We start from the raw sequence: 14,169 nt of genomic DNA, 5'->3' as shown, positions 1-14,169 counted from the left end.
CGCCCCTTCTGATAATGAATGTATAACGTGAGACAACACCGCGCTTCTTCCAACCTGCAATAATAATCGTCGGACTTCGGTTGGAACGAGAGTTCCGATCACCAACGTACCTTTACGCCGCCGAGGGCCCGCGACATCCAACGCCCTGCCGGAAGTCCAGGAGATTAGAAGTACATATTAGAAGCATCGATCGCTCACCGTCAACATTGTCGACGTGGGTCTCTCAACTCTCTTCTTGCAATGAGGCGAGTTAGCTTGGAAGCCTCGGTGTTTTACTCATCGCATGGTTTGTTTTGGCCGCGCTAAACGGCCCGGCAGTCCACAATCTCGGTCAGAAGTGTGCTGCAGCATTCACATGACGCTGCGGCAGCACTTGCTGATTGTGGCCTCCACCTTGCGAGGTATTGTAAGTACCTAGTACTGTGGCTGCGAATGCAGCCTCGCATCACGAGCCAGATCTGCCGCTGGAGCGAAGCAGGCATGTCGCCAACACGATAGCTGATAGCCGATCTTCGTGGAACTTCTGCTTCCTTTGTCTACTCATCTACAACACTTCTGTATTGCCAAGTGCGCACTGCTTCTTCCGACACGTTCGGGCTCGCAGTACTCGAGGGATGCCTGGATAAGCTCGACGCTGCGCGGGGGGCACGTACAGTTCAATCGCCAACTTGACGACTGCTGGTATCGCGTCCAGCCTTGCAGCGTGACTTGCGACGAAGGAGGTTCTCATAACAGAATGCGCTTGAATCGGAGGCCAACAGTACTCTTGGAAGATCAGCCTGGTTCACGAGGCTTGTGTGATCATGTCCGGGACCTACGAGCTTAACAAACCTTACCGCGATCCCCAGACCCGCGAAGTCTACTCTATCCAAGAGTCTGGTGGCTCTCTTTGGAAGGTATACGAGAGTGGTAAGCCCAGTAGCAGGCTCCCAGCTACTGCGCAGGCATATTTTAGGCCTGCTCAGGGCGCCGCCCAGCCGGACACAAGGTCAGTAGCGGCAACTCATTTCCACAAATACTCGTCAGCTCACGAGAAAAAGGTCCCAGCCAAGGCCTGTGCCTGTGAACACGCCGAGTAGGAGCAGTGATGTGGTGTATTCTTCTTCGCTGCCATCTGATCAGCAAAGACCAGCCGCGCCAGCTAGACCCGCAGATGGCCGCCCAGCCCAGGCTTCGCGGTACGCACTGCAAGATACCTAGTGACATGGAGTTTGCGCTGACATACAGCGTGATAATAGCGGCGCGGCATCTACATCGCGTGGGGTTTACGCATCAAGTCCCGGTACTGTAGAAGGCATCACCTCCTTCATGAATCGACTGGATGTGACAGCTCCCGGGACGCAAACGAGTGCTCCTACTGCTGCCGTACCTAGCATTACTCGAGCACGCGATCTTGGCAATGGGGTCACCGCGCTCACCGCAGCGGATACAACCGCTGGAGTACACACCAATTGGAGGTTCGGACCCACGCAGACATTTGGGGACCATTCATATAGAGCGAAAACTATCATGGGCAGCGACAACGAAGCGTCAGACGTTTCCGATCAAGAGTCCGATGAATCTGATGACAGTCGCAGACAAGGCAAAAGTAAGCTAGCCTGGTCCGCAGCTGTTGAAACACGTGAGCTAAATTGTGTAGAGCCGATCCGATCGAGAAGAACCTTCAGGCGGTTCTCGCTTGGTGATGTAGGCGCTCACGCACTGGTCAAAGTCATCATGGTACTTGTTACTGACTGCACCATAGGTCATCGAGACACGACTAGTCCCTGCCCCTCCAGACAGTGTCTCAACAATTTCTATGCTGACCCTTCGTCCGGAAACCACTTTTCCGGGAGGTCTCCATGCTGGCGTCAGGAGATTTGTTGTGATGGATCCGAATATTCACAACGGTCGCATGTGCAGTGCATTGTAAGCTCCTGCGCATTTGCAATATGCAACGTCCACTGACTTATCGATAGGCCAATCAAGACCTACAATGGCATGGGTGTCAGTGCTCCAAACGTTTACAAGTCGCATCACGCCGTGATCTATACCGAACCTTTAAGGCCGCCTGCACCGGATTGTTCGCCGGCTGAAAGACCACGACAGGGCAGCCGAGAAGCGCCAATGCAAAGACAGCCAATACTTGTTGTCAACCGGGATAGAACCCGCCCACTAGACCCCATGTCTCGCCTCGACTTTTTCGACATTACTCACTTTGATACGAGTCTTAGGGGTCTGGCCATATATGGTCACGTACATCCTGAACACCTTGCGAGGTTAGCAAGCCAGCGAGCCAATGTATGGAACTCTTTTGCCATGCAGACCGGCGGAACACCACCAGTTGCCCCTCAGCAGAACCGGTCGACGAGACGCGATCAGCGTACCCGTACGTCGAGCATGTCGGCCCAAGCGACTGATAGCCGGACTGCTGGAACTGGACCCATACGCCCAGCGAATCCAGCTGCTGTAGTCGCTGGGCCTTCAACTTTACGGCCATCCACCACGACCGCCCCTCCTCGACTTTCATCTGACGGGAGTCGTCTGACCCAGTCCCGTAGCGAATTCGAGAGTTTGCGAGCTCTTGTCATGAGCAATGCTACAATCTCTGCCGAAGCCATCCAGGACTACTTAAGATATTTGGATCAATTAGCACAGCACACAAGCAGATCTCGTCCTCCAGTGCTGACCATGGCACAAGCGGCAGGTCTCGCCCGCGACGCACCTGAGCGAGTTTCTTGGTTCATCAGGGTACATGGTGTCCTCGGCATCTAGTCGCTCGCCCCCCAGCATACCATATTGCTGGATATACCAGCTCATTTCGGATTACATCGTGCATAGCCCATGCCGGTACAGCTCAGCATTTGGGATACATGGCAGATGCAATACACTGTCTACATACCGCTTCCATCTCATGAACAGGCGTTTGGGTATGTGCTTCAGTCGGACTTTCTTATCAGCGTGCTGGCTTTGTTGGGGTCGCTGCAGCCATGTGGCATATTACGTACGGAAGATCACTATACGACTGCTATGTGCGGCCGTAGTCAGAAGATAGCTGGCTACTGGTCAATCGTGCGTATCTAGTGCGGGAGGAGTCGAGGTGTATAGCTATTAGTGTTGCATCTACTGCTGGTTGGAACCTACTATCTCCGTAATTAAATTTGATTTACTCGACATTTTTCTTTGCCCTGAAGTGGCTGGACCTAGTCAGGCGGAGTAGAAGATCTATGTCCTCTGGAATGACAAGCCCACAGTCCCGCACTCGCAAGTGTTTTTCAACCGGAGAGTAGAGACGGCGAAGGTTCAGCCTAGCCCCTGTTTCCCAACCCGATTCGCCTTTGTCTGTAAGATCGATTCGTATCACAGGCCGAGTCGTAGTTGTTGATACACCGGCTTGACCAGCGGACAGAGCTTCGGGAAGTTCTCGCCCCTCAGCAACGAGATCGCAGTAGTCCCGCTCTGGTGCCGTTGAGCCATACTTGCGGCGGAGTTCAACGCGGCTGCTTGTTCGTCAGCAGGAAGCCAGCAATCTTGCTGGTGGTGTACATTACAGAGCACGACAATGTCGCTTTCGTACTTCGATGATGAGCAATAAGCGTATCTTCAAGTCGAATCTCCCGTCAACGCTATCGACCTGATCGGATTGCTCGCCAGATGAGGTTGTATCTTTCAGCTGACCTAACCCCGTCTCGAACAACTTCGAGCGATGGTCAGTCCTGTCTGATCTCATTACCTTCATAGATGATACTTGCCCTGCCCAATATCCACCATGATTCTTCTTTTCTCTGGAAGACTGGAATCTCATTAGCCACAGTCACGAGTGCATAGGGTGGTCTGCCCGACCATGTAGCACCGATGCAAGCTTTGTCGAGGTATTCAGAGCTCCATTTACCGTCGAGTCGACGAAAGAGGCCATCATCGAGTCGCTAGCCCGAGATCCATTAGTTGCTGATGATGCTCCTTCTGTTTGTACTTCGGTGCTCTTGTCTCCCGCCGAGTTGCGCGGGTCTTTCACATGGCTCGCCATAGACAGGCTATTACCAGAGCTGTCGCGAGGTATTGGAATACTGTTGTACTCCTGACCATTGATGTAGAGGGGGGACTTTGATCTCGTAGAGCGATCAGACTTCAGTTCGTCCAGTAGTGCTGAGGCAGACTTCACTGATCGACCTAGAAGAATGTCAGCCCTGAGCGAACTATTGAATCTTTTCGCTCGCTAGGTACGAGTCGCAAGACCATGCGAAAGCCAAGGTCCAGCACGACGATTTGACCATCCGGATAGATGGACGGACCTTTGGGCAGATGCAATAGTTCCATGTTCGGCTGCACGCCCAGACGGGAAAACAAATCATAGAGTAGCGTTGTAGGAGCAAATGACGCTTTGAGCAATTCGACGACCAATTGAACCTGAACTTATGTGAGCTTCGTAAGGAGCACACGACTCGAACACCTGACCTTTTCACTCTCGGACCACGGCAGATTGGGAACTTCTTCCGTATCCAGAGTTGATGGAGCTTCTAGTACGGTTAGCCATGCTCAAAGGATCTTACAGATAGGATCAACGGCAAAGAATTACTTTGTGGTGAAGTGAGAGTCCAATCTTCCACTCCCAAGACAATACTCTCTTCCGCCTTCATTCTTAGTGGTCGATCAGTCTCTATTTCGCCACCCATCGCGATAGCCCCATGATCAGGATACGCTATGTCGTCGAGCTCGTCGCCGAATGGACGTGAGGCCTGCGTCTTATCCTCATATTTCGGGTCCAGGGCCTCGTAAAGCGACGATGACTCGGAGTCTGCGGACATGGAAGGTGCAATGCTCGCCGCTGCATCAGGATCTATTGTTTCTAGCCAATCTGTCACAGCTTCCAATGGTCGAACATCTCCTTCCAGCTCCGGAGACCATGCATCAATCGAGCCCGAAGGAAGACGAGATCTGTGTCTGGAGCTTCGCCGCTCGTGTGCAGCCGAGCTCTCGACCGATTCACCAGCGATCGAGGAGGAGGCCGGCTGGTCGCCATCGATCAGTAGACTCTTCGCCCGGCATTGCTTCTCTATTGCGAGCGCATCCTTTTCGGCTGATTCAAGATTCTGGAGAATAGTTGCACGTCGTCTCTGAAAATGTGCTTCGAATTGTTCATCCGTCATGTGGAGTAAGTGGAAGTCGCCCCTGTCTTTCACAAATTCTCGCTGTTCCCGACCCTGTCCATGATTGTATTGAAGTTCTTGTAATCGTTCACGCCAAATGTTCTCGTCGCCTTTACGGTTTTGATAGGCTAGAAGCAGCGGATCAACCTCGCCTACCGATGGTGCTTTCGTGACCTTCCTGGACGGGCTGGGTTGTCTCGCCCCTGACGTGTACTGGGCCTCCGGAAGGAATTCTAACGCTTTCGACAAAGTACGTTCTTCTTGGAACAGTTCTATTTCGAGCCAAGTGAGACTGTCGATGGCAGCCATACGAACCTTTTCTTGGGCTTGCATCGCTTCAACAAGCTCCTTGAAGTCGCTTTGCAGCTTCTGAGTATGCTCGATGTCAGCCGGCGCAGACCATGAGTTGACACCGTAATCGCAGAGGACTTGTGCTGCATGATAGATCTCTAGGTACCGCTGGTTTAGTTTGCCACGCTCATTGGTGACTTCAGATCTCTTGGCCAACACATTGTCGAGCAACGCTTTTGTATTATCGAATCGCACCTTTCCACGTCCGCTCGGATGTAGCACCGTGGGCTCCAAACGCACGGCATCGTCTTCTTGAGTTAAGATTTGCTTTGGACTACCCGTGTCTGTCCTATACTCGTACTGAGAAGGTTCCACGGTAGCATGGTTCGTGGTGCCCTCCAGCGAATCCTTCCCGTGGCCATCGATGTTGGCGTCCTCGACGGCAGTGAGGGAGTCATCCGAAAGTCCGGGTCGTGATGCTTCCGTTAGTGACATCGCATGGTCCTCGGACTGCGCTGTTCATGAGCGCGAACATGGGCCTCTGAGCCAAGCGGAACAGTCGCCAGCTTGTCGAGAGCTTGATCCCAGATGGCGGTAATCTGCAACCCGTTCCACGAGTTTTGTTCCGTTAGAAGACTCGCAGTATGTTCGGCAACTGGGTGTCAACAAGGCTGGGCTATGTCGACCTGGGACGATCGCAAGATCAACAAGCAGGCCGTGGAAGCTACGGCACGCCACGAGGCAAGGTAGAGCAGAGCTGTGCACGGGCTGATAAGAGGGGCGGCACGGGTGAGATGCCACCTACATGTACCTTTGCAATGTACCTCTACAACTCGAGCAAGCCTCAATACATCGAGCCGTCATCGCACCTCAGCGGCTGTCCTCATGAACGCCATGACATCCCCATCGTGCCAAGCGGGTGTTGCAAAGAGGCATGGAACGAATGCTTCAAGCCGACGCTGCGTGCGAATACCGTACAATCAAATAGAATACAGTATCAGCTGATGATACGAAGCTCGCTGCACCTGACAACCCTACTCAGAGGTCTAGCGGCCCTGACCGGGCTCACGTCTAGAGCGAGGGCGGCCTCGCTGTGTCGCCTGCGCTATCATCCCGTGGATGCGAATCAACTACAGGACCGTTGCCTTACCGCTCGCTATTAGGACGACTCGTAGATGATAAAGCCTGCGTGGGCACAAAAATCCTGCTGTGCATGGTCCGCCTCGTGTGTGACCGATTTGACAGGTCCACTGGCAACAATCAAACTTTCGCAGACACGATGTTTCCGAGACCTCAAGACAAATCTGACGATGCTTTCTGGGCTCAAGGGTTTTACCAACCCGCTGTGTTTCAAGCGTGAGTGCCCATGAGGCTGAACTCAGCGCGGACAGTGAGCTTATCACAAAACACAGTCACGGAACCGAACAGCCCGTGACCAGCGAGGGTCAACCACATAACTACCCAGGTCGAGCATGGCCACTGCACCAGCAACCTGTGTTTCAATCAAACGCTTCGTACTCGCCATATCCGCAGCAGCCACATTACCTACCGCAGCCACATTACCTACCGCAGCAGGTAGCAGGAGACGCACAAGTCTCTTATAGTCCTAACGAGATCCGATGGAATAACCGTAGCTCACCAGTTGGGGAGACGCAGCAATATCCGTTGTCACGACGGAGAAGCAACGGCTTCCAACGCGATGGGAATATCGCTCGCCCAGACCAGTCTTCGCCCACGCACGTTCATTCAATGCTGACTGGTCTGCACCACACACCTCCCATGGATCAGTCAAATGTGGCAAGTTCAAGTAGAAGACGCTCGCTGAATCCTGGCAAGTCGCATGGTTCCCAATAAAGTCTCTCTCTGACGTTATGCAGAGTATCAGCGGCGCAAGTACCCGGTCAGATTTTTTGTCGTTGGCAGAGTGCAACCGATCCAATCTCTATCATTGCCATAGATCACTGACATGGACAGGTTTTCCAAGCTGTATACAGCGAGGCTAGTGAGCGGAAGAGCATAAGTATGAGCTTAGCATGGAGCGAAGACTGCTACGGCGAATGGGTACACAGCACAACCCGTCGATTTGTGGTCGTACGCGAAGGCAACAAGATTTGCAGCGTACTACCTATCACCACCTATAGTCAGCAGGGTGTACGCAAGCCTGGTGTCCGCGTAGAAGAGCACGGCATGATCTACACAGGCAGACAACAGCCAGTAGCCCTCGATGTCACGGAGAATGGTCGACAGATGCAGCCGATAGCAATCCGTGTCGATGCCGATAAGCCGACCGAAAGGCTGGATGAGTGGTCCCGCATTGACTATGCCCGGACACACACGATCGACCACAAAACCAAGGTCAAGTCGATCGGTAAGGTCAACACTGCATCCATCGTGCCTCTGTTGATGCAATATCGAAACGTAGCATTTGGACAGTCCGAGCATGGGTCACCGCGAGACAGTGTCCTCGAGGACCTGGCATCGTTACAGATCACCGATGCCTTGGCTCCACGAGCGTCATACTACAGCCGAGCCACGAGTGCAATACAGATACTGATGAAAGGTGGATTGACGTACAGAGATGCCGTGGAGATCATCAGATCGCCAACACAAGCGGAAGCGTTGGATGATCATGAATCCTTGGAAGTCCAAGAGGATGGCGATCATCGACAGAGTACGAAGGAGGAGGCTGAGCCCCCCAGTAGTGGTGGCGAGTGAGCATGTACAACATATTGCGGCCGGCCACATTGTACGATAAGGATGTTTGGTTCTCCGTCCTGTTTGGACACTGGCCTTGATGTTACGGACGATTACGGATTTCAAGATGACGACGAAAAGACATAATTGTGAGCAGAACGATAACGGCCGGCTTGTCTGCATAAGATCTCAGGAGGAGATTTTATTATAGTGCATTGACGCATGTTGTACGACAACTATGGCAGCAGTTTCTTGATATGTCGTTGGCTATGCGTGTGGCTATTGAGAGTCGAAGGACTTTGTCCCTCATCTTCACGGTTGTATGCTTATCTTCACAACTGTACATGCGTGCGGAACGTTTGTCACGGATCATTCATAAATGATCACATCTTCGTGGACAGGGTGATGGTGACGCCTGCTTGACCATGTGTCCGGCATATTGTACATCACGACGTTCCAGAACATCGCTTAATTCAATCGTTCAGAATCCCATCCTCCTCATACCCCCTCCCCCACTCCCCACCTGCCCCCTCACCAACCTCACCACATCCTCCTCACCAACCCGATCAAACCCCGTCCCAGACAAAACCTCCCACATCCTCGTCACAACCTCCGAATACCTACCCCCGCACTTCTCCGCCAACGCCCTCCTCAACGACGAAATCAAAGTTCTCGGCTTGGACGTCCCATCTGGAAAGGGCGATTGTCGGGTTGGCATTGAGGTGTATTCTTCCGTTAGTAGCCTAAAAAAAAATAGGCCGAAGTCAGCGGTGAGCCGGATGTAGAATAAGTGATCGGGAAACGAATACGAGGCGAGGCGAGGATAGAGAGGATGGGACCGTACCTTTTAGCCCACACCAACTCCGCACCTCCCTCTATCCCAAGCAAGCCAGCCAGCACAGCCGGCCCACGCTCAAGCAAACACTCCTCCATTGCCAACTCCACTTCTGACCTCTCCTCCGCATCCCTCATGCACCAACTCTGACCTATCGGCTCTGGACCCTTCGCCCTCAAGACCTTGACCGCTGCCACGAGGCTGAAGAGTAGACAGGCTAGACTCGTCTTGGGCAGGGATTGCAGGAGGGCGATTTTGGCGCAGTAGGCTGGGTTTGGTAGCAAGGTGGAGGTGGAGGTGGAGGTGGGTGGGGAGAGGGAGAGGTAGGGTAAGTGTTTGAGGTGTTCGGCTAATGGTTCGATGTCCTGGAGGCGGTGGAGGAGGAGGAGGCCGGTATGGAGGAGGGGTTCGTAGCGGCCTGCCAGCCATTCCAACTCTTCGGTCTTCTCGCCGATCTCGGTGATGGTATTCTGCAGGTTCCGAAAACCCGTGGTCCGAGTGTGTAGGCGATGGAGGTCGGGATAGGTTTTGATTTTCAGGTCTGGGAAGAGTGATAGGTTGGTTTGTAGACTGTTACTATTGTTTTCGTTCTGCTGGCGGAGGAGATGTCGGATTAGACTTTTCTCGTGGGTTGTTATTAGGGCGTTTAAGCGTTGGGATAGGAGACGGAGGTGCAGGAGTTGGAGGGGTGTGTAGGGGATGAGGGAGATGATGTCGAGCCAGATTTCTGAGGGGAGGGTGGAGATCAAGATGGTTTGGCTGGTCGTTCGGTTCGTGGAGGTGGTGTTGTTTGTGGTTGTCATCGTTGTGGTTGTCATGATTCCAGCCATGACAGGTACTTGGTGTCGGCCGGGTTGTCAGTAGATACTTTCCTAGCCCTCGCAAGGTAGCTTCAACAAAGAACAAATGGTGATGTTTCGACCTTGATGGATACTACCTTGGTGGTTGCTATTGCATCACATATTCAAAACCGGGGCGGGCAATGACATGCTCGCATTGCACATGGCATGATCACGACTCCCCTCATGCACGACTCCCCTCATGCACGACATATGACTTAGTCATCATCTGCTCGTGGTGACTACGATCGGGCTTGTTAGTCGTATCGTGATTAGTAGCGTGGAGTGTGCCGAGCTGGGTCTGCTGACTGTCATGAGCTTTGGGGATTAGTGATCTTGTGCTTCTGCAGTCCTTGAGCATGAGGGGGGGGCGTAATGTAGCGTATACACAGTATCATGAGTGTTGTAGGTTGTGCTCGCACACATTCCAGTGGTCGGGCATGTTTTGGAGTTGTGGCGGATTTGTGGCGGATTTGTGGCTCTTGTGGTATGTACAGCTGACCTCGAATCCGTCCCCACCATAAGCTGGCAGCCCTTGTGCGCCCGAAAACTCCTTATCATCCCATATCCTTGTGCCCATACCGGCTTCTGTCCTTCCTTCTTCCCACTCAATCATCGTAGCCGGAAGGTATTTGGCGGGGTCCTCGTGGTACTGTGGGAGATAGCGTATCAGCTTATGTCCTCTGCCCTCGTCACGCACATGTTCTCTCGTGTTCTCGCATGGTTCTGTTCATCGTCCCTTCACATCTGGCCCAGTCTCCCTCTTACTAGCGTGTAGGTGGAGGATACTCACTCGGATAAGTCAGAGGAATTTGCGGTCGCGGTCCATCGCCAAAGTATTTTCGTGTGGGTGGGACTACTGCCTGTATGTAACATGATATCAGCATGACTGCCTCATCTACATACATGCTGTATCGCAAGTCTAGAGGTCGTCGCCAGCATACCACAAACACGGGACCCATACACCCCAGCACAATACTCCAGAAGATGGCCGGCTTGGCGCGTGCAGCCCAATTGATGTATTGACCTGGGGCGGTCCAGAAGGAGACGGGCGCCATGCTGCTATGTCGTTGCAGAAGGTTGTACTGTATCTGTCTGTTTGGCTTTGTCCACTTCACTTCACGTCACTTCACGTCAATAGTAATGCCTCCGCAGCTCCACCTCCGCAGAGCCTCAATCTCAAGTCTTGGCACTACAGTAGCTCGCGCTCGATACAGCAACGTAGCTTCAAGACAAGCACCCATTCACCTCACATACACCCACATAACACGATGAGACTACGGGTATTAGGCCTGCTGGTCGGCCTGCTGGGTCTGGTCTCGGCATTGTCGGCGCAGGGGAATAAATTGTTGGTGGTGTTGGAGGAAGAAGCGGACAAGAGTCGCTACTCACAGTTTTGGAGCAGTCTGAGTGGTAAGAATGAAATACTGTCTGAACACATTGATTGAAGATTGAAGCAAGCTAATGTGTATGGTTGTGATATTATAGACCGCGGCTTCCAACTCACCTACCGCTCACCCAAAGACACGGGCCTGTCACTCTTCCAACATGGCGTCCCGGCTTACTCGCACCTTCTCCTCCTGCCCACCAAAGCTAAAGGGCTCGGTCCAGCTCTCACACCAAACCTCATCGTTGACTTTGTAAACGCTGGATCCAATGTCCTGCTCACTCTATCCAGCGAAGTAGGCATCCCCAGCGCCATCAGCAGTCTCCTACTCGAGCTGGATATTACTTTACCGGCGGACAGGAATAGCTTGGTCGTTGATCACTTCAACTACGATACCAAGACTGCAGCAGAAGACCACGATATTCTCCTCCTACCTAGCCCGAAGCAGGCGAACAACGCTATCAAGGACTATTTCTCCGTCGACAGCCTGGTAGCCTTCCCCCACGCCGTAGGACAAGTCCTGGGCAACGCCTCACCCCTACTCTCCTCCATCCTAAAGGCCCCAAGCACAGCGTACACCTACAACCCCAAAGACGACAGCGGCGACAGTCTCGAAGACGTCTTCGCCTCCGGCAACCAAATCACCCTCGTCTCCGCCTTCCAAGCCCGCAATAGCGCCCGCTTCACCGTCGTCGGCAGCGCGGAAGCACTAGAAGATAAATGGTTCGACGCTGCTGTCCAAGTACCCGGCGCAGGCAAGAAGAGCGAGAAAACGGGAAATAAGGCTTTCGCGGAGAAAGTCAGTGCTTGGACGTTCAAAGAGGCGGGTGTGTTGAAGGTGGAGAGTGTATCGCACTACCTCAACGAAGGTCCCCAGAGCACTCTCACCAACTCCTCCTCCGCCCTGGGACAAGCGAACGTCGATCTCAACCCGACAATCTACCGCATCAAAAACTCCGTCCACTACGCCATCGCTCTATCCGAATGGTCAGGCACACACTGGACTCCCTTTACCCCGGCCGCAGCCGACTCCGTCCAGCTGGAATTCAGCATGTTATCCCCCTTCCACCGCCTCAACCTGATCCCTTCATCCCAAACCCCCACCGCGACAATCTTCACCAGCACTTTTACCTTACCGGATCAACACGGCATCTTCAACTTCTTCGTCGAGTATCGCCGGCCCTTCCTCACGAATGTCGAGGAGAAAAGGACGGTGACGGTCAGGCATTTCGCGCATGATGAGTGGCCGAGGTCTTTTGTCATTTCCGGGGCGTGGCCGTGGATCGGTGGGATTTGGGTTACGGTTGCTGGGTGGGTGGCGTTCGTGGTGGTGTGGTTGTATAGTAAGCCGGCCCAGCCGAAGGGGGATCTTAAGGCGCAGGGGTTTAGGAGGTGATGAGTGGTAGATTTGGGGGAAAATGTACGTGTAGAGGGAATTTTGCGAGGTTTTGTGGTATCTTGCATAGATGTTTGATATCTCTCTCAAGGTCACAACTGCAAGAAGAAAGTCCTATGCCCGCCTGGGATTCCAAGCCTCCGGGAATGACTGCATGATACACGGCACAAAAATGGGTAGCTATGGTCATCTTCCTCCCAAACCCCCATCGATTCGTTTCCGTTTCCCTCCCTTTCCGTCTCATTGACCCTACCCTGTTTCCTCCCCATCTGCCCGATCCTCTCACCTTCCCCTCTCGAAAATCAGACCATCTGATTACATCTACATCTCATCACACCCCTTCACAACCCAACCCCAGCCTCAAACCCCTTCCACGCCCCTATCCCACCAGCTACGACACCCATCCCTATCATGCCAACTACTGCTTTCCACGTCCTCCTCTCTGCTTCCTTCTCCGCCAATGTCTGTCTCGTCCTCACCTTTTCTTCCATGCACAGTACCCTGGCCTCGGCGGTCTCAGCACGTTTTCTTTGGTCTACTATGGCGAGTTCTTGCTTGTTGAGCTGAGATCGGAGGATACGAGTTTAGGTGAGCAGGAAGAGGGCCATGGCTTTTTCCGCTGCGAGGTCCTGGGTTAGTATTTTGGAAGAGTGGCGGAGCCTCTTTGTCTTATGTTCGAAGCCTGTATTTTCGGTGGTCTCATGTTCGTTGGCTTCGATCGTGGGGATGTCTTCATTCTCATTCCTATTTTTGCTCATCGGGATGATAGCTGTGGCCTCGTCGTCGTCGTCGTTGTCCTGGTCGCCGGTTTGGGTCCCGTCCACATCGGTAGAAGCCCTCTTACGCTTACACCTCCTACCACCCGAAGCTGTTTCTTTGCCCTGGATGGCGGAGGAAGGCGGTGGCGTACGCATATGTCGAGGCGCAGAGGCAGGAGGGCAATTCTCTTTATTGCTGTCCGACGAGCTTTCTTTACCAAAAGCTACAGCGGCTCGAGATTGGATGCGGGCGCTGCGCCGGCGATGATGACGATGATAAGTTCGGCGGTGGGGAGCAACGATTATGTTGTCGCCGTCGTATCCGTCCTCAAGGGACGTGGGTTCCTCCCGGGCACGAACGGTGGCATGGTCCTCTTCCAACTTAGGATCGTGCGAACCATCTCCTCCGGTTTCAGAGCCACGGTCATCTACTGATATTGACTGGACCTGGGCTAGAATCACCACAGTACCTAGTGGACGAGTCTGGAGCAGGCTGCATGCAAGCCGCTTCTTAGTCTTCTCAGCCACAACCGGCCCATTGTTGGTGTTGGCGATGGGATTAGGAGTGCGCTCGATCGTGTCTTGGGTCTGGTCTACCTGGAGAGAAATGGGGGGGACATCCATGTCGAAATCCTCCTGGGTGGGCGGGGCCTGGTCGGAGTCTGTGGTAGTCTGCAGGATTCTGTGCTTGAAGTTGCGACGTAACTGGGGTATCGTGATATGGTAAAACTCGATGAACAGAGTGATGTCGATGATGGAAGAGGAATAATCATCATAGATAGAAGTGACTGTCCCTATGTGTCTCCCACTCATGTCGTAGTCACTTCTAGTAGGGCGCATGTC

The 14,169-nt window shown here is 53.2% G+C and overlaps 6 protein-coding genes across 6 annotated transcripts; 3 read left to right on the top strand and 3 right to left on the bottom strand.

Moving 5' to 3' along the window:
* Positions 1-803: 803 nt before the first annotated feature.
* On the top strand, positions 804-2,754 carry LTS14_004384 (uncharacterized protein; the record flags this gene model as incomplete). Its single annotated transcript, XM_064837086.1, has 6 exons — positions 804-988; positions 1,041-1,178; positions 1,239-1,588; positions 1,640-1,686; positions 1,745-1,908; positions 1,959-2,754. The coding sequence occupies 6 exons, from the start codon at positions 804-806 to the stop codon at positions 2,752-2,754; spliced, it is 1,680 nt and encodes a 559-aa protein (XP_064695045.1).
* Positions 2,755-4,149: 1,395 nt separating this feature from the next.
* On the bottom strand, positions 4,150-5,912 carry LTS14_004383 (uncharacterized protein; the record flags this gene model as incomplete). Its single annotated transcript, XM_064837085.1, has 3 exons — positions 4,150-4,386; positions 4,435-4,496; positions 4,556-5,912. The coding sequence occupies 3 exons, from the start codon at positions 5,910-5,912 to the stop codon at positions 4,150-4,152; spliced, it is 1,656 nt and encodes a 551-aa protein (XP_064695044.1).
* A 784-nt stretch (positions 5,913-6,696) lies between these two features.
* On the top strand, positions 6,697-8,132 carry LTS14_004382 (uncharacterized protein; the record flags this gene model as incomplete). Its single annotated transcript, XM_064837084.1, has 4 exons — positions 6,697-6,773; positions 6,830-7,260; positions 7,295-7,317; positions 7,392-8,132. The coding sequence occupies 4 exons, from the start codon at positions 6,697-6,699 to the stop codon at positions 8,130-8,132; spliced, it is 1,272 nt and encodes a 423-aa protein (XP_064695043.1).
* A 714-nt stretch (positions 8,133-8,846) lies between these two features.
* LTS14_004381 (uncharacterized protein) lies at positions 8,847-9,749 on the bottom strand (the record flags this gene model as incomplete). The annotated part of the gene is made up of 1 exon (XM_064837083.1): positions 8,847-9,749. The coding sequence occupies one exon, from the start codon at positions 9,747-9,749 to the stop codon at positions 8,847-8,849; it is 903 nt and encodes a 300-aa protein (XP_064695042.1).
* Positions 9,750-11,056: 1,307 nt separating this feature from the next.
* WBP1 (oligosaccharyl transferase glycoprotein complex, beta subunit) lies at positions 11,057-12,568 on the top strand (the record flags this gene model as incomplete). The annotated part of the gene is made up of 2 exons (XM_064837082.1): positions 11,057-11,198; positions 11,274-12,568. The coding sequence occupies 2 exons, from the start codon at positions 11,057-11,059 to the stop codon at positions 12,566-12,568; spliced, it is 1,437 nt and encodes a 478-aa protein (XP_064695041.1).
* Positions 12,569-13,152: 584 nt separating this feature from the next.
* LTS14_004379 (uncharacterized protein) lies at positions 13,153-14,139 on the bottom strand (the record flags this gene model as incomplete). The annotated part of the gene is made up of 1 exon (XM_064837081.1): positions 13,153-14,139. The coding sequence occupies one exon, from the start codon at positions 14,137-14,139 to the stop codon at positions 13,153-13,155; it is 987 nt and encodes a 328-aa protein (XP_064695040.1).
* Between the last annotated feature and the right edge of the window lie 30 nt (positions 14,140-14,169).

The sequence above is a fragment of the Recurvomyces mirabilis genome, assembly GCF_035927965.1.
Source record: "Recurvomyces mirabilis strain CCFEE 5264 chromosome Unknown scaffold_10, whole genome shotgun sequence".
In the NCBI taxonomy this organism is placed as follows: domain Eukaryota; kingdom Fungi; phylum Ascomycota; class Dothideomycetes; order Mycosphaerellales; family Teratosphaeriaceae; genus Recurvomyces; species Recurvomyces mirabilis.
Note: the sequence above shows the minus strand (reverse complement) of the source record. Positions and strands in the feature narration are given on the sequence as shown.